General features: G+C 37.3%; 1 protein-coding gene across 1 annotated transcript in view; it reads left to right on the top strand.

Annotated features, from left to right (window-relative positions):
• VPS13A (vacuolar protein sorting 13 homolog A) overlaps positions 1-25,694 on the top strand; it is a 255,636-nt gene that overhangs the window by 108,552 nt on the left and 121,390 nt on the right. Inside the window, 7 exon segments of the mRNA XM_030292769.1 lie at positions 5,583-5,662; positions 6,392-6,451; positions 6,911-7,064; positions 7,776-7,892; positions 7,966-8,069; positions 17,422-17,589; positions 19,982-20,286. Coding sequence (XP_030148629.1) covers positions 5,583-5,662; positions 6,392-6,451; positions 6,911-7,064; positions 7,776-7,892; positions 7,966-8,069; positions 17,422-17,589; positions 19,982-20,286 — 988 coding nt within the window.

Genomic DNA, 25,694 nt, shown 5'->3' on the forward strand with positions numbered 1-25,694 from the left:
TCTCATCTGCAAAGAATGAGAGCTCCTGTTGCTTCATATCTTCACCTGGTGTTACTCTCTTTGATTTTGAGCATTCCAGTAAGGTATGAAATGGGCAGCTCAGTGGTTTTTTTGTTTGTTTAAAAAAATTTTTTTTTACATTTTAATTTTGAGAGAGAGAGAGACAGAGCACAAGTGGGGGAGGGGCAAAGAGCAAGGGAGACACAGAATCCGAAGCAGGCTCCAGGCTCTGAGTTGTCAGCACAGCCCATTGCAGGGCTCAAACCCCCACAAACCATGAGATCATGGCCTGAGCCAAAGTGGAAGTCAGATGTTTGAGCCAACCAGGCGCCCATATTTGTTTTTGTTTTACAGGTCCTTAAAGACATGTGTAGAGCATCTTTTCCTATGTTGATTTTGCTTCTGTGTGTCTTCTTTGGTGAGGTATCTCTTAAGGTCTTTGGTCTATTGTTTTTTTTTTATTTAAAAAAATATTTATATCGTTTATTTATTTTTGAGACAGAGAGAGACAGAGCATGAACGGGGGAGGGTGACAGAGAGAGGGAGACACAGAATCTGAAAGAGGCTCCAGGCTCTGAGCAGTCAGCACAGAGCCCGCCGTGGGGCTCGAACCCATGGACCGTGAGATCATGCCCTGAGCCGAAGTCAGACGCTTAACTGACCGAGCCACCCAGGCGCCCCTTTGGTCTGTTGTTTTAATGGTGTTTGTTTTTTCTTGATTAATTTTAAGGGTTACTTATATATTTTGGATAACAGTCCCTTATCATGTATCTTTTGCAAATATTTTCTCCTCATCTATGGCTAGTTTTTTTCATTTTACTGACATTGTCCTTAGCAGAACAGAATGTTTTAATGAAGTCCTTTATGAGGTTTTTTTTTTTTTTCTCCCCATGCATCATGCCTTGGATGTTGTATCTAAAAAGTCATTGCCAAAATGAAGGGTATCTAAATATTCTCCTATGCTCCCTTCTTGAAGTTTTATAGTTCTTCATTTTACATTTAGATTTGTGGTCCTTTTTGAGTTGATTTTTGTGAAGGGTATAATCTCTATGTCTAGATTTTCTTTTCCTGTTGATGTCCATTTGTTCCAATCAACATTTGTTGAAAAGACTAATGTAATGGTACTGTTTGTTTTTGGTGTTATGTTTTTAATGTCAAATTCTAGTTATCCAGTTTTCGTACATAGGAAAGCTTTTGACTTGTATATTAACCTTGTATCCTACAACTTTGCTCTAATGGCTTATTAGTTCCAGGAGGGTTTTTTTGATGTTGATTCTTACAAAAGTTTTACATAGATGGTCATGTCATTTGTGAACAAAGACAGTTTTATGCCTTCCTTCCCAGAAATAAAAGAAAATACCTTTTATTTCTTCTTTTACTGCATTTTCTGACACTTAACAGTATGATGTTGACATCAGTAAAAAGGGAAGGACCTCTTACCTTGTTCCTTACTGTGAAAACCTTGAGTTTCTCACAATTAAGCATGGAGTTAGCTGTAGGTTTTTAGAAGATATTCTTAAGTTAGGAAGTTCCTTATTTCTAGTTTACTGAGGGTTTTTATCATGAATGTTTATTGGATATGGTCATATGCTTTTTCTGCTTCTGTTTATATGATCATGTAATTTTTCTTGTGAAGCCTGTTGATGTGATTACATCAGTTGATTTTCCAGTGTTGAGCTAGCCTTGAAGTTTGGGATAAACTTTACTTGGTCATGGTGCATATTGTTTTTTTACACTTTGTTGGATTCAATTTGCTAATACTGTACTTTGTTGAAGATTTTTGTATTCATTTTTTTTTAATATGAAATTTATTGTCAAATTGGTTTCCATATAACACCCCAACAGTGCTCATCCCAACAGGTGCCCTCCTTAATACCCATCACTCACCCACCCCTCCCTCCCACCCTCCATAAACCCTCAGTTTGTTCTCGGTTTTTAGGAGTCTTCTGTTTTGGCTCCCTCCCTCTCTAACCATTTTTTTTTTCCTTCCCCTCCCCCATGGTCTTATGTTAAGTTTTTCAGGATCCACATAGGAGTGAAAACATATGGAATCTGTCCTTCTCTGTATGACTTATTTCACTTAGCATAACACTCTCCAGTTTTGTATACATTTTAAAGAGAGTTACTAGTCTGTAGTTTTCCTTCTTTTCTTTCTTTCTTTTTTTTTTTTCTTCTTTTTTCTACTGCCTTTGTTGTAAGGTTTTGGTATTAGGGTAATTCTGATTTCATAGAATGAGTTAGCAAGCTTTCTTTCTGTTTGTATCCTCTGAAAGGGATTGTAAAGAATTGTTACAATTTTTCCCTCAAATGTTTATTAGAATTCACCAGTGAACCCTTCTAGGTATGATGGTTTCTTTTTTAAGTTATTCATTATTGACTTGATTTCTTTAATAGATATGAACCTATTCAGGTTGTCTGTGGATTCTTGTGTGAGTTTGGCAGGTTATATTTTTCAAGGAATTGGTACATTTCATTAAGTTACTACTTTTGTGGGCAGAGTTGTGTATAGTATTTTTTAATTATCCTTTTAAGTTCATGACACCATAATTTCTCCTCTTTTACCTCTGATACTAGTAATCTGTGTCCTCTTTGTTTCTTAGTTAGCCTGGCTAGAGGCTTATAAATTTTATTGATCTTTTCAAAGAATCTTTTATGGTTTCTTCAATTTTTCTAAAGCTTTTTTATTTTCAGTTTCATTGATTTTGATCTAATTTTTATTTCTTTCCTTTTGCTTACATCAATTGATCTTCTTTTTCTACGTTCCTAAGGTGGAAGCTTAGGTTATTGATTTTATATCTTCTAACATATGCATTCAATGTTACATTTCCCTGTAAGCAGTACTTTTACTATTAGTCCCAAATTTTGATGAGGTGTGTTTTCATACCCAGTTTCTAATGTTTTCAATTTGAGATTTCTTCTTTTACTCATGTGTTACGAGAAGTGTTGCTGATTCTCCAAATATTTTGGAATTCCCCAAATATATTATTTGATTTGTAATTGAATTCCATTGTGGTTTGAGTGCAGACACTGTGTGGTTTTTATTTTATTTATCTTTTGAATTTAGGAAGGTGTGTTTTATGGCCCAGAATGTTGTCTATGTTGCTGATCAGTCTGTGGGAGCTTAAGAAGGTGTATTCTGCAAGTAATGGAGGAAGTAATCTATAGATATCCATTGTGTCCAGTTGATTGATAGTACTACTACTGATTTCAACTATGTCCCTACTGGTTTTTTTGTCTGCTGGATCTGTCCATTTCTGATAGGGGAATGTTGAAGTCTTAACTGTGATAGTGGGCTCATCTGTTTCTCCTTTCAGTATTATCAGTGTTTTGCCTCACATATTTTGATGCTTTGTTGTTAAGATGCATACAGCTTAAGGATTGTTATGTATTCGTGGAGAATTGACCCCTTTATCATTATATAATAACTTTCATTTTCCCTGATAACTTTTCTTGCTTTGGAGTCTGCTCTGTCTGAAAATTAACATAGCTATCCCTTTTTTCTTTTTATCAGTATTTACATGCTATGGTTTCCTCATCCATTTACTTTAAATCTGTATGTGTCTTTTATTTACAGTGTTATTTCTTATGGACAATATATAGCTGGGTCTTGTTTGTTTGGTCCACTGTGGTAACCTGCATCTTTTAATTGATGTATTTAGACCGTTGATGTCCAAACTGATTATTAGTACAAGTTGGCTTAAAATTTTTGTAATTAAAAGTAGTAGAGCTTTACATTTATTTTTGAGACCATATAAATCTGGGGCATCTGGCTGGCTCAGTTGGTAGAGCATGTGACTTTTTAAGTTTATTTTGAGAGAGTGTGTGTGCATAAGTGGGGGGAGGAGCAGAGAGAGAGAGAGAGAGAGAGAGAATCCTCCACACTGACGGTGCAGAGCCCAATGCAAGACTCAACCTCACAAACCCACGAGATCATGATCTGAGCCGAAGTTGGATGCTTAACCAACTTAACCTGTCAGGCACCCCAAGCATGTGACTTTTGATCTCAGGGTTGTGAGTTCAAGCCCCAGAACAGGTATAGAACTCACTTCTAAAAAAATGTATTCTGCTTACATGTGTATAAAAGTAAGTATTTGATACTTTGGCTGTCCTAGAATCTAATGTTCTAAGAATCAGTCCTAAAATCTGATAGATCCCAAGATCTATCTATGGGAATTAAGAAAGCCAGAAGATATGCTTGTATACGTATCAAGGATTTAAGGTCATCATCTCTAGGAACTTACTCCCAGGCAAAGCTGTCAGTTAGCTACTGTCATGAAAACTACCCTCCCCTTTGTCGAGCCCTGGATTGAATGTGATCTTTGTATTTGAGAAAGCAAATAAAGTATTGGCAGCCTGAAACGTTAATCACTGAATGTGATTTACTCATACATTATAGTTGCCTATTCTACACTTGTTCTGTAGCCCTTGAGAACTCGAGTGTGGTAGATTTTATTATGATTATCTTGTGCTGAGAAAACCATCATACCTAGCAGATACAGAGTTTTACCTTATTAGGCTTTTTTACATCAAGAAACAGTTTGCTCTCGTGATTGGAAAGAAAAGTGAACCAGTTTCCTTAGTGTTGTCCAGTAATCCAGAAGTATTCTAGCAGTTGTAAATTATTCTGTTGATTTTTTGTTTTTCTAAAAGCACAGGATAAGAAACCCCCCCCCCCCAGCACACAGGGGTACTGATACACAGTTGTCACTACATCTATTTCTATAATTTTTTTTTTTTTAGTTGGGGGGGAAGAAGTGAATAGCACAGTTTCTCATAAATGATCAGTAAATAGTTCTGTGGATAAATGTGTGAGAAAAATTGGGACCTTTTTAAAGATTGAAATGTGAGTAGCATGTGCAGTAGGAGGTTGGCTTAATAGCTAATAAGCTTTTAAATCTGGAAGAGTCTGTGGAATATGTTATTTTTTTCCCTCAAAAGTCTTACGATTAATTTGTAGTTCTTTCTTCCAGTATCTAGATGGTAATTTCTAGTAGTCATAGTAATTTGGTGATGATAGTTTATAGCCTTTATACAAAATACTGTTCTCTACGGCAGCTTTCCCACTTAACTTTCCAAAGTTTTAATCAGAAGCCAGAATACAACTAGTGAAGACTAACTACAGGGGATTTATTCTAATCTAAACTAATACACAGAAGAACTTAGTTTCTCATCACATACCTGATCTGTCTTCTTAAAGACAATAGGTTTCCAGGGAGTCTTGTCATTTTCTTTCTAGGTTTTTCTGTGACTCAGGGCTGCAGTTCTCTTCATGTCCTTTCATTGGTCCTAATAACTCTGTTTTTTCTTTTACTGATTGCTACTTCTTACCTGACCTCCTATCTGGGTTTAAAAGGGTAAGATTGTTGAACCTTGTGCCATAAGAGAAGGGAAGGAAATTGGGAGAAACTACAGCTTTAGAGTTTAAAATAAAGGAAGAGGGATCTGACTTGGGTAAGACAGAATTGAAGGCTCAGAACTGCCACAGGAAATTCTTCTTTTCCAGTTCTATTTTATTAATGTTGCTGCTGTAGACTTTCCGTAAGTTTTTTCTGTGAAAGAGTAATTTAAAACATTATTTTTAGATGAAAACAAGAAACCAGTTTATTTGATTACAACGCTGGATAATACGATGGAAGATCTGCTGACACTGGAGTATGTGAAGGTAAGCACTTCCATTTGTGTGCTTGCTGTGGTGAGTGTGCTTCTGAAATGTTGTAATCAAGTTTTGTAAATTTAGGTAGGTTTCGTTTAATCTTCATTATAACGTGATTTCTAAAATTCCTACAACTTTAAGCTTTTCTTGTTTTGTCATCCTTTAGTTTCTAAACATTTCGTATAGAAAAATAACAGGCCTGTGTTCTAAGTAGAAATGACATGAAGTTTGATTGTTTTTCCCTCCATCAGATAACCAAAAACACGAAACAAAACAAAAACAAACTTTTTAATCTTGATGGAATTTAATATGGTATACAATATGAGATGAGGCTTTCATTTGATTTCTTCATTTATTAAGTTTTTATATGTACTGTGGTCTACTTAAGATTTATTCCGCGTTTTCATTGACCTATTTTTATGTAAGTGCCACATTAATTTAATAATTACTTTATAATAACAATGCTGATAGAGTATTTTACCACTTTTAAGACTTTTTTTTACTATTGATGGAGATATTTTAGGGTTTGTGGTGGTGTTTATGCATTGTTAAATAGCCTTTTTTTGACAAAAGCATTACAGATCTAAAGATATCATGCACAGTATTTGGATACTTGGTAGACAATTCTATCACAAATTTTTTCACAAAGGGAAAGAATTAGGAAGAACCTTAGTTACAATTGTATGTACATATGACTTCATAAGATACTAATGGATTTGCTTTTTTCTCTTTGGTTAGGCAGAAAAGAATCTACCTAATTTGAAAAGTACTTACAACAATGTTGTGCAACTAATTAAGGTATGAATGAAAATAATTTATTTTTTAATTAGATACTGTATTTCTAAGTAACTATATTATGGAAATTGTTTTATAACTAGAACTGTATAATCCTTGAGGATAAAAATGGAATATTATGAATTTTATTCCTTTTTTAGATATATTTAATATTTTTGAGAGAGAGAGAGAGAGAGAGAGTGCGCGCATGTGCGCAGACACTAGTGGGGGAGGGGCAGAGAGCAAAGGAAACGCAGAACAGAAAGTAGGTTCCAGGCTCTGAGCTGTCAGCGCAAAGCCCGATGCCACTCTCGAACTCATGAACTGCGAGATCAGAAACCAAGTCAAAGTTGAAAGCTTAACCAACTGAGCCATCCAGGTGCCCCATGAATTTTATTCTTATTACCACAAATTATAGTGCCTTATACTGAGCAACAAACAGATATTTATTGACCTGTTACTAAAATCAGCTTTGTTCTTTAGGTGAATTTTTCCTCTTTGGATATTCATTTACATACTGAAGCACTTCTGAATACAATAAACTACTTTAATAACGTACTCCCACAACTAGAAGAAAAACGAGCCTCTGTGTCTGTTGCGGAGACTGAAGACAAAGGAGAGGTCATTAAAAAAATGTGTACGTTTGAAATTCAGCTTCAAGGTTTTTTACCATGTAGATCAATAAATTTTAGCTTTTTCTTTGTTTTCTTATATATAATATTGGCTCCAGAATTCTGTTGCTTAAATTAGCATCTAGAAAGATTATTATGTACCAGGTAAATTTTGGAAAATAACAGCAAAAGAAAGTATTTACCAGTGAAGAAAATGCGGTTTTTATTTATCATGTCACTCTTTTTAGTCAAATATCATATAGTAGTAGTATTTGAATTAAAATTCATGCATTTAATATCATAATTTTGGATTAGAAATTTAGAACTAAGAAAATTTTAATCCTATCAGACTGTATTTTTTAAGCACATATTTTTTAAGCAATGAAAAGTTGCAGGTTTGACCATGATAAATACCACCTCATAATCATTGTGTCTCAAATGATTCATGATTTTGCAACTACAGTTTTTTTTCGTGTCATCCAGGATGAAACTAAATTGTTAGTCTCATCTAGGAATAGTTTTTGGTTGTGTCTGATTTGTTTGGCTTTGTTTTCATTAGACTTAATTGTTTTTTTAGAATTCCTAATTTAGTAGGGAATATCTTAATTTCAATTGAATGGAAAATCAGGTTTTCCTCTAGTATTATTAATTTATCTTATACTTCAATTACTTTATAAGGGTAGTGAGGTAACTACTGAAAGTTTTTCCTTATGTTTTATAATTTTTTTTTTTTGCAGCTTTAAAACTACCCAAGAACGAAGATATTATTACCTTGCAGATTTTGGCAGAATTATCTTGTTTACAGATCTTTATTCAAGATCAGAAACGTAACATTTCTGAAATTAAGATTGAAGGTAATAAAATTTCAGAAAAAAAAATGAGGACTATGAAATGAAAAGCCATTCATTCCTCCTTTTATTCCCTTAGGGCTTGATTCTGAGATAATAATGAGGACTTCAGCCACTGAAATAAATGCAAAGCTAAGGAATATAATTGTCTTGGATTCTGATAAAACAGCTTTATACAAAAAGGTATGGACTTGTTTCTCTTAAATAACAGTACATCATTAAATACGAGTGTCCTTTAAGGTTGGTCATAGGTATAAATTAGTTGTCAGCATTTTAGCAGTGTGGCTTATTAAGTTGACAGGTTTTGGAGTTAGGCCTAATTGGGTTTGTATTTTAGCTCTGTTCCCTAGTGGTTGTGTGACCTAATCTCAGATTCTTTTTATTTGTAAAATGAGGATTAAGTATCTCATAAAGAAGTTTATATAATACTCTGAAACATATTTGGAGACTGGGGGAGGGCAATTAGTAAATGCCTTTACAATTTTTTTTTTCTTTTTGCTCTTCTCTTCAAATACTGTGAATCTTGTGATGCATTTCAGATTTCAACAGCAGTGGATATGAAGTCAGACTGAGCAGATGAAATTATTTAAGTTTATTTTCATGGGTGCTTACTATAGTATAGCTGTTCACAATGTTAACAGAGTCCTTTGAACCCGATGGCTAGTGGTTGAAGGGATAGGTGTTAGTACTGGGTGTGAGATGGTAAAGTTCTTGGACCAGATACCATTGTCGAGTTGGACAGGTAATTGTTGAACAGTGGAGCATATAGGTAGGATGGTGTATTTAAGGGAGTGAAGAGAACATCAAGTAGTAGGGTCAGAAAAGGCTGAGTTACTTCTTGAGTCAGGAAGTCGGAGTCTGGAGTGTGAAAGGAAAATGTGGCAATAATACCAATGAGATACAGCGATGACCTGATTTTTATGTTAAATGAAAATCCTTACTCTTTATATTTCCTTATTATGGCTTGCTAGCGTGAAATAACAAGAGTGCCAGAGCATCAAAGGTGCGTGGTCCATAGTAATAAGGAACAAGAAATCTTCTAGAAGCCATGGTTTAATGTATTACTTTTGCTTTTATTAAAAAAAAAAAACAAAAACCAAAAAACAAAGTACTAACACATTTAAGATTATTGGTTTTATTTGCCCTGTGTAGAAAGTACAGCTCACATAAATAAAGGCATCTCCTGAAAGTCATACAAATAATTAGTAATGAAACTTATAATATAATCCAAGTTATTTACTTTTTTCTTTTTAATTTTATAACTAATGCATCTGTGAGGTTAAAAATTCAACGTAAGCTACAAACTGAAAAGTTTCTTTCTTTCTTCTTGCCCCACCCCATTTCCCCTTGCTATTCTTTCACTTTGATTCTAGTGTACAGGATTTTTATTTTACTTCTAATTTTTTAAAAAAATGTTTTAATGTTTATTTTTAAGAGAGAGAGAGAGAGAGCGAGTGTGTGTGAGTGGGGGAGGGGCAGAAAGAGAGGAAGACACAGAATCTGAAACAGGCTCCAGGTTCTGAGCTGTTAACAGCCCAATGTGGGGCTCGAACCCATGAACCATGAGATCATGACCTGACCTCAAATCCAGCGCTTAACCATCTGAGCCACCCAGGCGACCCGTGCCGTACATGATTTTTAAATAAACTGCCTTGGTTCAGTAAATCTCCACATGTTTAAGAAGCAGAGGGACAACTATTTGCCTCAGATCAGAGCTTCCTAATTATTGTGCCCTGAGTGGGTTTTGGGTATAATAATGTATTTAGCTTCTTAGCTTTTTGGGCAGTTGGGTGAAGGATACCTGGAGTTCTCAGACTCTTTGAATCTGTCCTGGAGCATCATCCTCTGTTTACCAGAGAACCGTTGTATAGATGACCGTTAATTTTGTGTATCATAACTAACGTAGAATCTGAAAGGGATTCTAGCTGATCTGACTTTCTTATGAAATAAGATCTCACTGTAAATTTCTTATGTCTTCTTTATAGAAGAATGTTTCAAAAGTGAATGTTTACAAGAATTATCCTCTTAATTATTAATTATTATTATTGCTTATTATGAATGGTAGGTACATAAGTATTTCTAATAGTTGGATTTAGACAGATAGAAATAAGAGTGGATGAGGCACTGATAGAGTAATTTTATCGCCTCAAAAATTGAGAGTGAAGGCTTTTTTTCCTCTTACATCCGTTTCCTTTGAGAAAAGTACTGTAAGTACAAGCCTAACAGTCTAAATTCTGGGAGCCAGAATGGTTGAAGAATGTTGGGGACCTTTTCAGTTTACAGATTTTTGCTTAAAATACCCATTTTTTAAATTTTTTTTTTTTTTTAATGTTTATTTATTTTTGGGACAGAGAGAGACAGAGCATGAACGGGGGAGGGGCAGAGAGAGAGGGAGACACAGAATCGGAAACAGGCTCCAGGCTCTGAGCCATGAGCCCAGAGCCTGACGCGGGGCTCGAACTCACGGACCGCGAGATCGTGACCTGGCTGAAGTCGGACGCCTAACCGACTGCGCCACCCAGGCGCCCCAAAATACCCATTTTTTAGTTTTATTTACCCCTTTTCTGCACCTGGTGTGTCTTATGCCATATCCTCTCTACTCTAAACTCTGTCTTAAACAAAATTCTTTTCTTCTCTTGGGCTTTAGGGGAATAGTCACTCAGGTGACTTGTGGAAGATATTCTGTATTTTTATTAATAATATTTGGAATATTATGGTCAGCAAAAGATGCAAAGTCTGTTTCCTGGGGTAAATAATAAATAGTAAATAATAGAAAATTATGTTAGGGAGAATAAGTACTTTGAAAACCAATAAAGTAGGATAATATGATAGATTCTAATAACATTTTAGGATTATCAGGAAATCCTGTTCTGAACATCAGAGTGAAATCTGAATCAGTTGTCAATGTGGAAAGAGCGTTCCATGTAGAGGAAGTAGCAACTATAAAAGGTTTGTGGCAGCAAGCTGCTGGGCACATTTGGGAGGTCGTAAAAGGCCTCAGTAATCCTTTTATAGAATTCTTCACTGGTTTCCCCCCCCCCCATTTTTTTTTTCTTTTTGAAGTCAGGTTTACTTTATATTCAGTAAAATTTAGCCTTTTTAGTGCATATAGTTCCTTGATTTTTGTTGAACACCTACAGCTATGTAACTTCCAACATCTTAAGGATAGTAGATTATATCTATCACCTCCCAAAGGTTACTCCTGCCCTTTGTAGTTATCCCTTCTCCCCACCCTAGCACCTAGGGTCACTGTTTTGCCATTTCCAGAATGTTGAATAAACGGAATACTACAGTATATAACCTTTTTAGTCTGATTCTGTCTTAGCATATGAGATTTTAATTTTTGTCTTTTCTGATTTTCTCTTCAACAGTCTAACTAGAGATGTATCCATTCTTTTCAAAGAATCAGCTTTTGGTTCAATTGAGTGTTTATTTAAATTTTTTTTATGTCTTCTCTCACTTTTTTTTTTTTAAATGTTCTTCCTTCTCGCTTTGGATTTAATTTCTTCTTTTCCTAGTTTCTTAAGGTAGAAACTTAGGTTACTGATTTGACATTTTTCTAATGCAGGCAGTTACCGCTATAAATTTTCCATTAAGCACTGCTTTAGTTGTATCTTAGAAATTTTGATATGTTTATTTTTATTCAATTCAAAATATTTTCTATTTTGTCCTGCAACTTTCTCCTTTACCCATGGTTTATTTAGAAATATGTTGTTTAACCTCCAGACATTTTGATTTCCTTCCCTTCTTTTTGTTGAGCTTCATCATTTTCCATAATTTTATCTTCTGTTTCACCTATTCTGTTCTCTCCCATAATTGCTGTCACTGTACCTAGTTTATTTTGCATCTCATTTATAGCATTTCTTCGTTCATCATGACTACTTCTTAGGTCTTGGATCTCTGCAGCAGTAGAGCCTCTGCTGTCTTCTGTGCTTTTTTCAAGCCCAGCTATTAGTCTTAACGACTGTTATTCTAAATTCTTGTTCGGATATATCGTTTATATCTGTTTGGAGCAATTCTCTGGCTGACGTTTCTTCCTGGATCTCCTTTTGAGGAAAATTCTTCCGTGTCATCATTTTGGCTAGGTTTCTGTCTTTTATGTGTTTTAATAGCTTGTTATGTGTCCTGCACCTGCAAGTAGTACTATATTAAAAAGGTATTGTACGCTGTCCAGGGCCTGGCCCTTCCGAAGTGCTTTTGGAGTGTGGAGCGTGCACTCTGTGATTGCGTTTTGGCTGCTCTATCCCACTGGTCAGTCCACTGCAGAGCTCCGCCTTGCTTGTATCTGTGGAGTGTTGGGACCTTCCACCAGGTGTGCTTTGAATTGTTTGCTGGAGTAACCCTGGAAAAAAGGAAAGGAAGGGGGAGTCTGATCCCATATAAAGAGAAAAATGAAAGGGGTGGAAAAAAAAAGACTTAAGCGGAGAATCAAAAAAACTATAAGGCTTAATTCAAGGAGAGAGAAAGGAAAATAAAGGAGGAGATCTAGAAAAGGTATAAAGAGAAAAGAGTAAAAATGCCTGATTAAACAAACAAAAAATTATATATATATAAAAAATAAGAATTGACCAAAAACCAACTCAAACTATGAACCTGATTCCAAAAGGAAAAGAGAAGAGAAAAGAAAAGAAAAAAGGAAAAGAAAAACAAACAGACAAAACCACAAAACAGTTGTCTGTTGGTGCCTGAGACCCATGGCTATGCTGGTCTGGAAGAGAGGCCCTCTGGTTTGGTTAGTGTCCGTTCTGCTTAGGTAGATCGCAGTTGCCAGGCACGGAGGGGGAGGGTTTGGTGTAGGCGGGTCCCACCTCCACTGGGGGCCCCTGTGCTGCTCCCTGAAGCCGTATCTTGTTGGTGATGGGGAAAAAATGGCGACACCCCAATCTCTCCTCCCCAGACAGGGGTCTCAAGCCACACCACTCAGGCAGCCCTCACGTAGTGGCGCCAGAGGTGGGCTTGCCCTGCTCCACAGTCTCCAGTGCCAGAGGCGCTCAGCTGGGATTCAAAACCCAATGTCTTAGAGGGCCCTGCACCCTACGGACCCTGTTCTGGTGTAGCCCCACTCCGCCCTGCTGATAGCAGGCCTCTGGCTGGCGCCTACAGGGTCTTTTGCCCTTGGGGAGGCAGTAAACTCTTTTCCCACAGTATTGGAGGAAGGGGACTGTCGCTCCCGGTGTGCCCCTGAGATCACTACGCGGCCCCAGGCCTGGCTCCCTTCGCCTCCCCACCCCTCCCCACCCCCACCCTGGGCACGTGCACGTCGCAGCTTCAGTCTGCAGAAAGTCAAGCACTTTGAAAACTCTGATCTTCAGTCCTAAAGCTGTTGCAAAATAGAAACTGGCACTCTCTGTAATTCTTGTTCCTCAGTCCGTGGTCTGGAGAGATTTTTTTTACCTTGTCGATACCACAGTTGCACAGAGAGATTTTTTACCCTGTCAGTACCACAATTCCACAGCCTCTCTGGATTTCCCTTTTATCTCTCCACAGAAGGGGTTCCCTCCCCTGTATGCCTCCTCTGTTTCCTCTGTCCCAATTCACACACACGCACCCGGAATCCACCAGGCTGTCCCCCTCCACCTGTGGAAATCTTTCTGCCCAGATTTCCTGGGTGTTGCAAGTGATCTGACCTCCATACAGCTGTGTTTAAGGGATGAGGGAAATCCCTGTCCCCCTACTTCTCCATCCTAACTCCCCACCTCTTACCTCCAAATATTTGAGATTCCTTTCAGATCTCTTATTGTTCCTGATTTCCAGTTTAAATATCCCTCTTAAGCCAAAACTTTTTTAGTTCTTTTAAGCATGTTGGTGTTTGTTTTATGGACCATAAAACATCAACTTTGGTGAATGTTCCAAGTATACTTGAGATTAATGTGTATGTTTGGGTGTTGCTGGGTTGAATGTTCCACAAATGTCAGAGCACTAGGTTGGTTGATAGAATTCTACAGGCTACTGATTTTCTGTTGTTGAAGTTTCAACTGTGGCTTGGTATGTTTCTCCTTTCGGTTACCTCAGTTTTTGCTTCATTGTTTCAGAGATCTTCTACATAGAGCTTTTATACTTCCTTGGTGAATTGAACCTTTGTGTTATGTAATATCTCTCTTTAACCCGGTAATTACCCTTAATTTGAAGTTTGCTTTGGTAGTAATGTAGCCATTCCAGATTTCTATGATTAGTGTTTGCATGGTATATCTTTTTCTATGTCTTAGCTTTTAGTCTATGTCTTTATACTTAAAGTGAGTGTTTTAGAGGCATCGTATATTTCAATCTTGCTTTTTTATCCAGTCTGACAATCTCTGACTTCCAGATTGTGTTTAGGCCATTAAAAAAATCCAATTATGATATAGTTGGTTTAAAATTTGTTATCGCTTGGGGTGCCTAGGTGGCTCAGTCAGTTGAACGTCTGACTTTTGATTTCAGCTCAGGTCATCATCTCACAGTCATGGGATTGAGCTAACAGCGTTGATCCTGTTTGGACTTCTCTCCCTCTCTTCCCCTCTCCCCTCTGCTCTCTCAGATAATAAACTTTAAAATTTGCTTTCTCTCTAATTGTTTTCTGTTTTCTAGTTGTTTTATTCTGTTTATTGTATTGTCTCCTCACATTTAACCTGATTTTGGATTGTTTGTCATTGATTTTACAGTTTCCCTTGGGTTTACGATTCATAATTTCAATCATAGTCTACTTTCCAATAATGTTTTTGCTTCATGTATAGTATACCTTACAATACTACTATCAACCCCTAATTATTTATTGTCTTTCATGGTATTACTGTAATATGTTTTGATATTGTGTATGCTGAAAATCTATAATACATACGTACTGATTTTGGTTTAGTCAATTTTCCTTAGAGCAGTTTTTTTTTTTAAGCTCTTTTTATCTTCATTCTAGCCATTTCTGGAATTAATTTCTTCATGTAGCTTCAAGTTTCTTGTTATTTTGTTTCTACTCATTTCTTATAGTGCAAGTTTGTTGGTAATGAATTCTCTCAGCTTTGGGGCACAAGGAGGAATGAGAACTGGAAAAGAACCCACTTTCATTTCATTTTCATTTCCCATTTGAAGTTTTTGCTAGGTATAGAATTCTGTGATGACAGGGTTCCCGCCCCCCCCCCATTTCAAACTCTTAAAGATGTAGCTCCAGCATTCTTTCTTAGACATGGTGTTGATGAGAAGTCATCAATGTATCTTTGCTCCTTTATACATATTTCTCATTTTTATCTGACTTCTTTCAGGATTTGTGTATGGTGCTTCTAGGAATATGTAAGTGTGTTTTGATTTTGGGGTTTTCTGAGCTTCTTGGATATGTCTACATTATTTTTCATTACCTTTTCAAATAGTTCCTTTGTCTCTCTCTCTCTCTCTCTCTCTCTCTCTCTGTCCTCCCCCTCCTCTCCCTTATTCATCTGCTCCTTGTACTTCCTCCTCTTGGATTCCAAAAATTCTTTCTAGATTCTTGTTAGATATTGTCTCACAACCTTTGAATCATCTGTTCAACTTTTTCCCCTTCTTTTCCCCTGTTTTAGTTTGGATAATTTCTGTTAAGCTTTTTTTTTTTAATGTTTCTTTATTTATTTTGAGAGTGTGGGGAAGGGACAGAGAGGGGTAGAGAGAGAAACCCAAGCAGGCTTTGTGCAGAGCCTAACACAGGTCTTGATTTCATGAACTGTGAGATCATGACCTGAGCCCAAATTAAGAGTGGGATATTTTAACTGACTGAGCTGCCCAGGTGCCCCTGTTAAGCTATTTTTGTAGCTTAACTGTTCACTGATTTTTATTCTTAGCTCTTTTGAATCTGTTTATTAACCCATTGAAGGTATTCTTCATCTCTGTTACTGTTTTTTTTTTTAATCTTTAATATTTTCTTAGATTCTCATTTCTTCATCTGTTTCTTTGGTGATATTCATCTGTTCTTGCATATTTTCCACTTTTTCTACTAGAAGCATTTACCATATTAATCATAGGAACTTAAAATTCACTGGGTGAAATTTCCAATATTTGTGTTATGAGCAAACCTGGTTCTCTTGATTTCTATGTCACCTGATGGGTTTTATTTTTCCTTCCTTTTTGCAGTGTATCTTATTGATTGAGTGTAAGAGATCATGTATGGAACAGTAGATACTGAAATGAATAGTATTTATGTCTGATAATGGATCTTTTTTTCTGCCAGGCAGTTAGCATGGAGGTTGAGTCAATTTAACGGAGAGTTGAATTGGCTTTGAGTGTTCTTGTTTAATATGATTGCCTTCATTATACCCACTGCTTCAGATTCTTTCAGCTATATCTTGTGCTGAGGATGGGGGATTTTGTTTCTGGACTGTTTTATCCTTACATTTTGGGCTGCTTCGTTGGCTTGTAGCCTCAGATTTCTAGTGGTTTTAAGCACTGTTGTGATTTTTATAGGTCATCTAGTTCTTTGTTGTTGTCTTTGCTGCTGCTGCTGCTATTGTTGTTGCCAAGGTTTGGAGTGGACCTCTGCCCAGCATTGTACATTCAGGGCAGAAGCAGAATTCCTGTAGACTTTGTTTAGCCTCATCTTGCGCCTCCGCCTTTAGAGGTCCTTAATATCTTTGGTTCCTGAAGTTTTCTTTGTACCATGTTGGAATTCATTTGCTTATTGATGGCTCTTCAGCTTTGTACCTTCCAGCATTTAGAAGGGTCAGGAAAGCTTTAAACTAAGTTTAGTTGGTGATACGTCCAGCTTACAAAATTTTTTTGACAATTCACATGCGCTGTTTTCTCCACCATTTTTCGCTAGTATTGCAGAGCTTGAGATTTCGCTAGTATTGCAGAGCATACTGCTGTATGTAGGGGCGCCTGGGTAGCTTAGTTGGTTAAGCATCGGACTTTGGCTCAGGTCATGATCTCGCAGTTGACAAGTTCGAGCCCCGCATCAGGCTCTTTGCTGACGGCTCAGAGCCTGGAGCCTGCTTCGGATTCTGTGTGTCCCTCTCTCACTTGTGCTCTGTCTCTCTATCAAAAATAAATAAACATTAAAAAAAATTTTAAGTAAATAAACTGCTGTATGTAAGTCTTGTTCAGCAGTTGAGATGACCCGTCACAAACAAATTAGGAAGAGAAATATAGGAGGAGACTTTTTGAAGGATCTGGAAAACCTGTTGACATACTTAAAATAGAAGTAGTTTTCATTAAGTTGTAGAGGTACAGCGTCTTTCATACATTTTACAGTGACCAAAGAGTATGTTCATTGGGCAACTCTCAGTACCCAAGTATACACACTAAATGAGAATGTTCGTATGATCTGATCATTTTTCTTCTGTTTTCCCCACTAAAAAAAATGTTGGGAAGACCTACTGTGTTGGTTTCATGGCCCACAAAGGGAGCTACCACCACCACATTGAAAAATCTTGCAGTGTGGTTTCCAATAGAGGTGTTAGAATTACTGTTTTATTTGTACTTGGCTTGAATACTTGAAAGATTTTCAAAATATGTGTGTATATTTTATTATTTTGTGCTTGACTCTTGTAGTGAAAACACATTTCAAAAGTGGATTTTGATAGTTGGATTTTCTCTCATTAAGGCCGTTTACATCACTGGAAAAGAAGTTTTCAGCTTCAAAATGGTCTCTTTTGTGGATGCAACTGCTGGTTCTGCATACACAGATATGAACGTGGTTGATGTTCAAGTTACTTTAACTGTTGGTTGCATTGAAGTAGTTTTTGTCACAAAATTTCTGTGTTCTATATTGGTAAGTATACTAATCGATTTTTTTATTTTTTCTTACTATTTGGAAGTTATTTGCTGTGTGTTAGGTGAAGAGCAGTAATTCCTCACTTGATTTTTTTCCCCTGATTTTTCAGAATTTTCTGGGTATCTTTTATCAATGCTGAAATGCATAGTGTTTTATTTATATAATATCATTTTCATATGAGAATAGTGCAGTTAATTCAAGCATACATATTAATGTATTAAATATACGTACATATACCATACATGGATTTGTTATATGTGTTAATTGAACTCTTCGTACATAATTGGTTTAAGTCTTTGTTTTACCTGACTTCCAACTCTAAATAAAAATACTAAATATAAGGATGCCTAAGTGGCTTAGTCAGTTAAGCATCCAACTATTGATTTTGGCTCAGGTCAGGATCTCACAGTTGGTGGGTTTGAGCCCCTTGTTGGGCTCTGTGCTGACAGGGTGGAACCTGCTTGGGATTCTTTTTCTCCCATTCTCTCTCTGCCTCTCTCTCTTTCAAAATAAATTAATTAATTAAAAAAAAAAACTCTATGATTGAAGTTTGTTTTGGTCTCATGTAAGTAATCATTATGGAAATTATGTTTTCTATTGCGTGTTCTATCTGGGGTATAAAGGCTTTAGAATGAATCTCTATATGATACCACCGTATGATGTTTGATTTCTTTTTCTGTTTTTCATGGTTATTTTTTTCCTGTATCATACCTGTCTTTAGGACTTCAGTATTCACTTTTTAAAAAATGTTGTCTTTAAATCTTGGTGTATAAACTAGGTAATTACCTGATTCTAATAAATGTTGCTATTTTTGTGATCTTTTTAAAATTTTTTTAAGGTTTACTTATTTTTGAGAATAAGAGTGAGCATGAGTGGGGGAGAGGCAGAGAGAGAGAGGAGACAGAGAATCCCAGTCGGTCAACCCAGAGCCCTATGAGCTCGAACACACAAATCGTGAGATCATGATCTGAGCCGAAATCAAGAGTGGGATGCACTGAGCCACCCAAGCGCACCTTTTTTTGATTAAATATCTATTTTTGAGAGAGAGAGAGAGAGAGAGAGAGAGAGGGAGAACACTCAAGTTGGGGAGGGGCAGAGATAAAGAGGGAGACACAGAATCCCAAGCAGCCTCTTGCACTGTCAGCACATAGCCTGACATGGGGCTCAAACCCACGAACCATGAGATCATGACCTGAGCCAGAGTCAGACACTCAAGTGATTAAGCCACCCAGGCACCCCTGTGATCTTTTTGAGATGACAGTGCAATTTTTCCTGTAGCTTGTAGTGTGTTTTCATACTCAAATAGTAAATATGAACAAGCATTCCTGTTCTAATTTTTTTTTTCTGATTTATTTTTTAAGTTTGTTAGTTTATTTAGTTAGAAAGGACACAAGCAAGGGAGGGACAGAGAGAGAGAAAGAGAGAATCCTGAGCAGGCTCCGCACGGTCAGCACAGAACCCAGCGCGGGGCTTGGTCTCTCAAGAACCATGAGATCATGACTTAAGCCGAAATCAAGAGTTGGGTGGGCCACCCAGGAGCCCCTCTAATTTATCTTTATAACTCAGCCTCATGATGTCCCTGAGCCCTGTTGTGATGGCCTTTTAGTCTTAAATTACTGAAAATACGGGTGCCTGGGTGCCTTGGTTGAGTGTCCCACGCTTGGTTTCAGCATCAGGTTATATGATCTTGGTTTCCTTAGTTCGAGCCCTGCTTCAGTGTCTGCACTGGCAGTGAAGAGCCTGCTTGGGATTCTCTGTCTCCCTTGCTCTCTGCCCCTCCCCTGTGCACCCTGGCTCTGCCTCTCTCAGAATAAATAAGCTAAAAAAAACCCTTCTGTTTAAAAAAAATTACTGAAAATAAATTGTTTGGAAACAACTACTGAAAACAAATTGTTTGGAAATTAGGTATAATTCTAGATACATTTTATGTCACTGAAATATTTTTTCTAGAGGTCAGAATTCAAAAACTACAGAGTTCTTGACATTTTATTACTTTTCAAGTTACTTTGTAGTTTACAAACTTAAATAAGCTGTCTGTCCTTTGAGGTTGTATAGGAGAATACAGTGTGATTGCTTAGCCATTAGGGAAAGTTATGTTAATAAGGGTAGTAGGTATATCACTGAAACCTTGCAATATCTACATGTTAACCTTTTTCCTGGGACAAAATTTTTGTTGTTTTATTGTGTTTCTGTATCTGTATCTTACTGTTTCTCAGTTTTCAGTGGAGAATATTGAGATTTAGTACAGATAACCAGACTTGGATAAAAGAATGCTTGGTTGTACCGAGAAAAAATTTTTCTCACGGAAGTAAGATCATCAGTATCAGTATGCATTTAACATTAACATTCATTAATGGTAACCTTAATATATAATTCTGTTACCTTTTAGGCTTTTATAGATAATTTTCAAGCGGCTAAACAAGCTTTGGCTGAGGCTACTGTTCAGGCAGCAGGAATGGCGGCTACTGGTGTAAAAGAACTGGCACAGAGGAGTTCTAGAATGTCATTGGATGTTAACATCAAAGCCCCAGTGGTGGTCATCCCACAGTCTCCAGTTTCTGAAAATGTTTTTGTTGCTGATTTTGGACTAATTACAATGACAAATACATTCCATATAATAACAGAGAGCCAGAGCAACCCCCCACCCATTATTGATTTGATAACAATAAGGCTGAGTGAAATGCGACTATACAGGTAAGCTTTTCTTAGGTACATTTGTGGAGAATGCAGTCTTTTTCAGACTTTTTACATGAGAGGTTTTGGTATCTGGAGTCTTCTATCTACAGGGAGATTTTATTTTATTATAACTATACTAATTTTGAGAATTTCTCTTGCGCAGGTTTTTTGAAAACCTACATAGTATTTGAAAAATGCTCCTTAGGTAACCAGGAAGACTCTCAGGAATGACTGTTGTCTGATGTTCTGTGTCTTGAAAATCATTTTTAAATGTTTTTTGTGTGAGTTTTTTTTGGTGAAGGGGATGAGTTGTTTCAGGCAGTGTGATAAATTCGGTTTATATTATTTCATGTTGGATGGAAGGAGAAATGTAAGCACCTCGTGTATCCCAGGCACTCTTCTCGGAACAAGACGTATTATGATGCGCAGTCTTTACAAAGGATGAATAAACAGTTTCTACTTCATTGTCAAGGTAGCTGTTCTTTAATGAAAGTAATGAGCTGATGCCCAAAACTGGGATCACACTTAGATTTTAGAAGGGTTGTAGAAAACAGGTCAAAAGGAGACAACACTAGAGGTTGAAAGAGTGGTTTACTAACTACTGGTGTGATTTCCATAAGAATTATATGTGATGCTGTCTAGGGTAGGGAAGTGAGGTAGTGGAGAACTAGCCAGTTAAGAGAAATTTAAAAAGTAGAATATATAGTAAGAGATTATTGAATGGATGTCAGAGTTTGAGGAGAGAAATTTGACTCCAGATTGCAGGCTTACAAAATTTGTTATTTGGTAATAATGCAGTTCACCGAGATAAGATAGAACAATGCAGAAAAAACAGTTGAGTGGAGACATTGAGTTCTCTAGTGGGTAAAGTAACTTGGAAGTTGCTGTGTGACTTTGGTATAGAGATCTATAGAAAAAGATTGGAAGGCACTTGGTTCGTATGTGTGTAGATTTTAGGAGAGTGTTTGGACTTCCGGATTTGGGTGTCCTTAGTAATATTTAGCTATCTATTAAAGTCACTGAACAAGTGATATCACATAGTTTGTAGAGTGGGACATACGGGACAGAATCCTGATGAATGCCAATACACAAGGCATATATATTTCTCAAAAGAGACTAAGAAATGGCAGGCAGAGAGATGGGAGGCATTCCAGGAAGATATGTTGAGACAATGTTGAGGACTCTGTTGACATTGTTAACCATGAATTAAGAGTACATGATAATTTTTTTCATGTAGCACTTGATATTTGGTGTCGGATTCAGGGAAGACTGAATTTTTAACAAGCAGGTGTGACCAAAGTGGGACAGGATTTTTTAATATTGAGAGTCATGTTGATGGATAATGGAGACAGAAGAAATCAAAGATAAGAGGGTACATAAAGAGTAAAAGAATGTAGAGAGAGGTTTATAAACTGGAAATTCATCAATCTTAAAGTCTTCAAAAATAAGCACTGACTAGTTGATACAGGAAAGCAAGAGTAGAAAGTGGTAAGTCTGGATGATGATATTCTTAAAAGGGTAGGAGTGAGAATTGAGTGTCATTACAAACTAAGGAAAATGACTTCTGTCTTTTAATGCTGAGATGAATAAGATGTTGGAGAAAAATTGGCCCCTATTTAATAGAGCTCCATGGAAAGCCAGGTTTTGGTTACAGTTATACATTTAGTGAAGACATTGGAAAATGTAGATTTGTTCGGCCAAGCCCAGGGAATTAAAAAATCACAGGGAAATATTGAGGTGAGAGACTTTTATTTTAATAATAGGCTATAGATACATAGAGACACTTTAAACTTCAGATGGCTCATTAACTTTTAAACTGTATAAAAGTCTAAATTTACTAAAAGAGAATATGTATCTAAAATCACGTCTTGCCTGATTTCAAGAAATGGTACATGTAAATCAGGTGTGAATCTATATTACAGATAGATTATCTGCTTTGAAAAGAGTTTACTAAATATCTTTAGAGCATTAAAAATATTTATTTTTATGTCCAAAAATGAGTTAACTTTTTACTGAAGACATAACATAAAATGGTATTAGGATGAACAGAAAAATATGACCACCCAGAGGTAAGTACTATTAATAGTTTGGTATGTTTCTTCTAGTTCATTATTTCTGCACATATATGTTAAGTAAAAGAAGAATTATATATTTTGCATCATAAATACATTTTTTTCCCTTAACAGTATGCTATAAATATTTTTCCATGTTATTTTGAGGACAAAATTATTTCTAAATACTTCATTTTATTCTGTTAAAAATTAGTTGCCTATTGTTTAAAAGTTAATTTGATTGTGAGTTTTTTTTGCTGTTATAAATAACGTTACAATTATTCCTATCATGACATCCTACTCATGTCGTTAGGATAATTCATTTCCTTCCTGCAGATGAATTTCTAGAATAGAATTACTCAGTTATACAGTTACAGGTTTTCCCTGAAATAATTTTCAAGTTCTTGATATTTGGAAATTCAGTTTGGTTTCAGCTTCATAGAAAAGCACATAAAGACAAGTAAGTATTTTATTTTTGTGACAACCTGTGTTGAAATCATTTTGTTGCAAAGCTACTAATCGCAATGTAAAATTTTTACAAAGATACTTATAGTACTTCTATAAGGAAAGTTGTAGACCTTAACCCATGGCCAGAAAGAAATCTTGAATAAATGTGGAGAGAATATTTTCCTAGATCTAATATTATAAAGATGTCAGTTTGTATACATTGATTTTGAGGTGGGGAATGGAGACATCATAACATTAGAGGTACTACTAAAATACTAAAATAGATAGAATTGCACTAAATACTTCTAAAATGTATTATAAACTACAATGATTAAAATAAAGAGAATAGAAAGGTAAGCAGCAATTGACCATCTGCACGTACGTGTGTTACAGTCATACATACATATACAGTCAGTCTGCAGTATTCTTAGATACCATATGTGTGAACTTGCCCATTCGCTAAAAGTTATACGTAACCCCAAAATCAATAAACGTGACACTTTTGCAGTTATTTTTGCGTGTGCATGTCCATGAGAAGTGTTGATCTTCCAAAACCTGTGTTCCCAACTAAGGTGTCAGACAAAGTGACACTCTGTCTTCTTATTTCAGCAAATAATTGTATAGCATATGACGTACTGCAATTATCTAAGCCAAGGACTGGCAATACAGCATAGATTGAGATGAAGTAGTCCCCTTTTTTCAGGAAGATTTTATTCTTTATTTTTTTAAATGTTTATTTTTGAGAGAGGGAGAGACAGAGCATGAGCGGGGAAGGGTCAGAGAGAGAGGGAGACAGAGGATCCTAAGCAGGCTCCAGGCTCCATGCTGACAGCAGAGAGCCCAATGTGGGGCTCAAATTCGTGAACCACAAGATCCCGACCTGCGCCTGAGTCAGATGCTTAACCAACTGAGCCACACAGGGGCGCCATCATGAAGCTTTTATTTCTACTGAAACTATAGACAAGACAATAAACTATGAAAATACAGTATATAAAATAGAATGTGGGAGCACATAGGAAAAGTATCTATCCCAGATACTGAGTAACACTGATAAGGCAAATATTTTTAAGGAAGTAATCTTTTGACACAGCAATTAATGTTAATTTCTTACAGTTTGTCCAGAACAAGAAACTTAATCAAAAATAGGTACAAAAGTACTGATCCAAGTATTTATTTATACTGAAAAAATAAAAGCAACATAACTTTCAACAGTGGAAGGTCGAAGTTATATTATAGTCATGTAACATGCACCTATTAAAATTGCATATGAGGAATTTCCAGAGAAGAAGGCAGAGGGGGAAGATCTGGGTTCACCTTGTCTCATGGATACCCTTAGATAATACCCACATCAGTATAAATAACCCAGAAAAAGACCTGAAGACTGGCAGAACAGACTCTCCACAGCTAAATGTAGAAAAGAGACCACGTCAAAGAGGGTGGAGACAAGATGGGGAGCCAGACTCAGCCATGAGGCTGTCAGTAGGAGGGCGGGACACCTGTAGGCATGGAGAAGGGAAAGGAGCAGGTACCTCCGCAGGCACCGGGAAGATGGATCTTCCATAACACTTGGCTTTGAAAACCACAGGGGTGTAAATTTAGCAAGTTCTTACTATCAGTGGGCTTAATACCTGGAACTTTAAAAATTCAGGTTCGGCTCTGGGAGAGCCAGGGCACAATGGGAAATGGAGTACCCACCCTCTAAGAGACAGCACAACAAACAGCCCCCTTGCACAGAAGCAGCAGTTTGAAAAACACTGAGGGTAAACAGGAAGGAGATTTATTTACTAACCTCAAGTCTTGTGCAGAAGGGATAGGGGTTTTTGGGAATCCACAAGAACAGAAAAGCTGACCATTGCCCTTACCCTCCCCTGATAGATACATGAGCACCTGTGGGAACCAGCACAGCGCAAGCACTCCCCACCTAGCTTGTTTATAGTGTGTCCTGTTGCCACATGCTTCTGTAGACCCACCCCCATCATCCTCACTGGGCAGTTTTCCTGGTTGGCTGGAGATCCCTCCCATAGCAGATGAGCACAGACCTTGCTGACACCATGCACTTTGCCCGCACATTCTCCCGAGGACCTGCCCCCTCCATCGTGCCCTTGGCAGGCGTCCATCCAAAGAGGTGGGACAGGTCTGCCACTGTGCAAGCAGCCCTGAAGGCGGGGGGCAGCCACCTTTCCAAAGTGACTCCTGTGACGGGGATAGCGGAAATAATCACATAGTTCAACTCTGGCCTCAGCAGTGGGCCAGGCACATACATCTGGTCTGACTGCAGGCTCCACCCACTAACAAAACTTGTCAGGGGACAACACAGGGAGAGGCCCCTGTGGTTCAGTGCTACTACTGTTCTGCCAGACACTTGGTCTGACCCACCTCAACCCCAGGGTGGCCCCATACTGGACCGCTAACAACACAGGTACCAAACTCTGCCCACAACAAGCAAAGAGCACCATTTCAGGCAACTGGATGGAAAGCAAACACAGCTCAGCAGTAGTAGGGCACACAACACATAGAGGACACTCCTTAAGCACCACATTCTGATGAACAGGGGACCTTGCACTGCCGGACACCATGTGGACCTTGTCTTCATAAAGCCACTACTTTCAAGAGCAGGAGACACAGCTGACTTTTTTTTTTTTTTTTAATGTTTATTTTTGAGACCAAGAGACGGTGTGAGTGGGGGGGAGGGGCAGAGAGAGAGAGAGAGGGAGACACAGGCTCCAGGCTCTAAGCCATCAGCGCAGAGCCTGACACAGGGCTTCAACTCAGTGATCACGAGATCATGACCTGAGCCGAAGCCGGACGTCCAACCTACTGAGCCACCCAGGTGCCCCACAGCTGACTTTCTTAATGCATACAAACAGAGAGACAAAGTGAAGAGACGGAGGAGTAAGTCCCAAATGAAAGAATAGAATAAAATCACAG

Source organism: Lynx canadensis, chromosome D4 (assembly GCF_007474595.2).
Source record: "Lynx canadensis isolate LIC74 chromosome D4, mLynCan4.pri.v2, whole genome shotgun sequence".
Lineage (NCBI taxonomy): Eukaryota > Metazoa > Chordata > Mammalia > Carnivora > Felidae > Lynx > Lynx canadensis.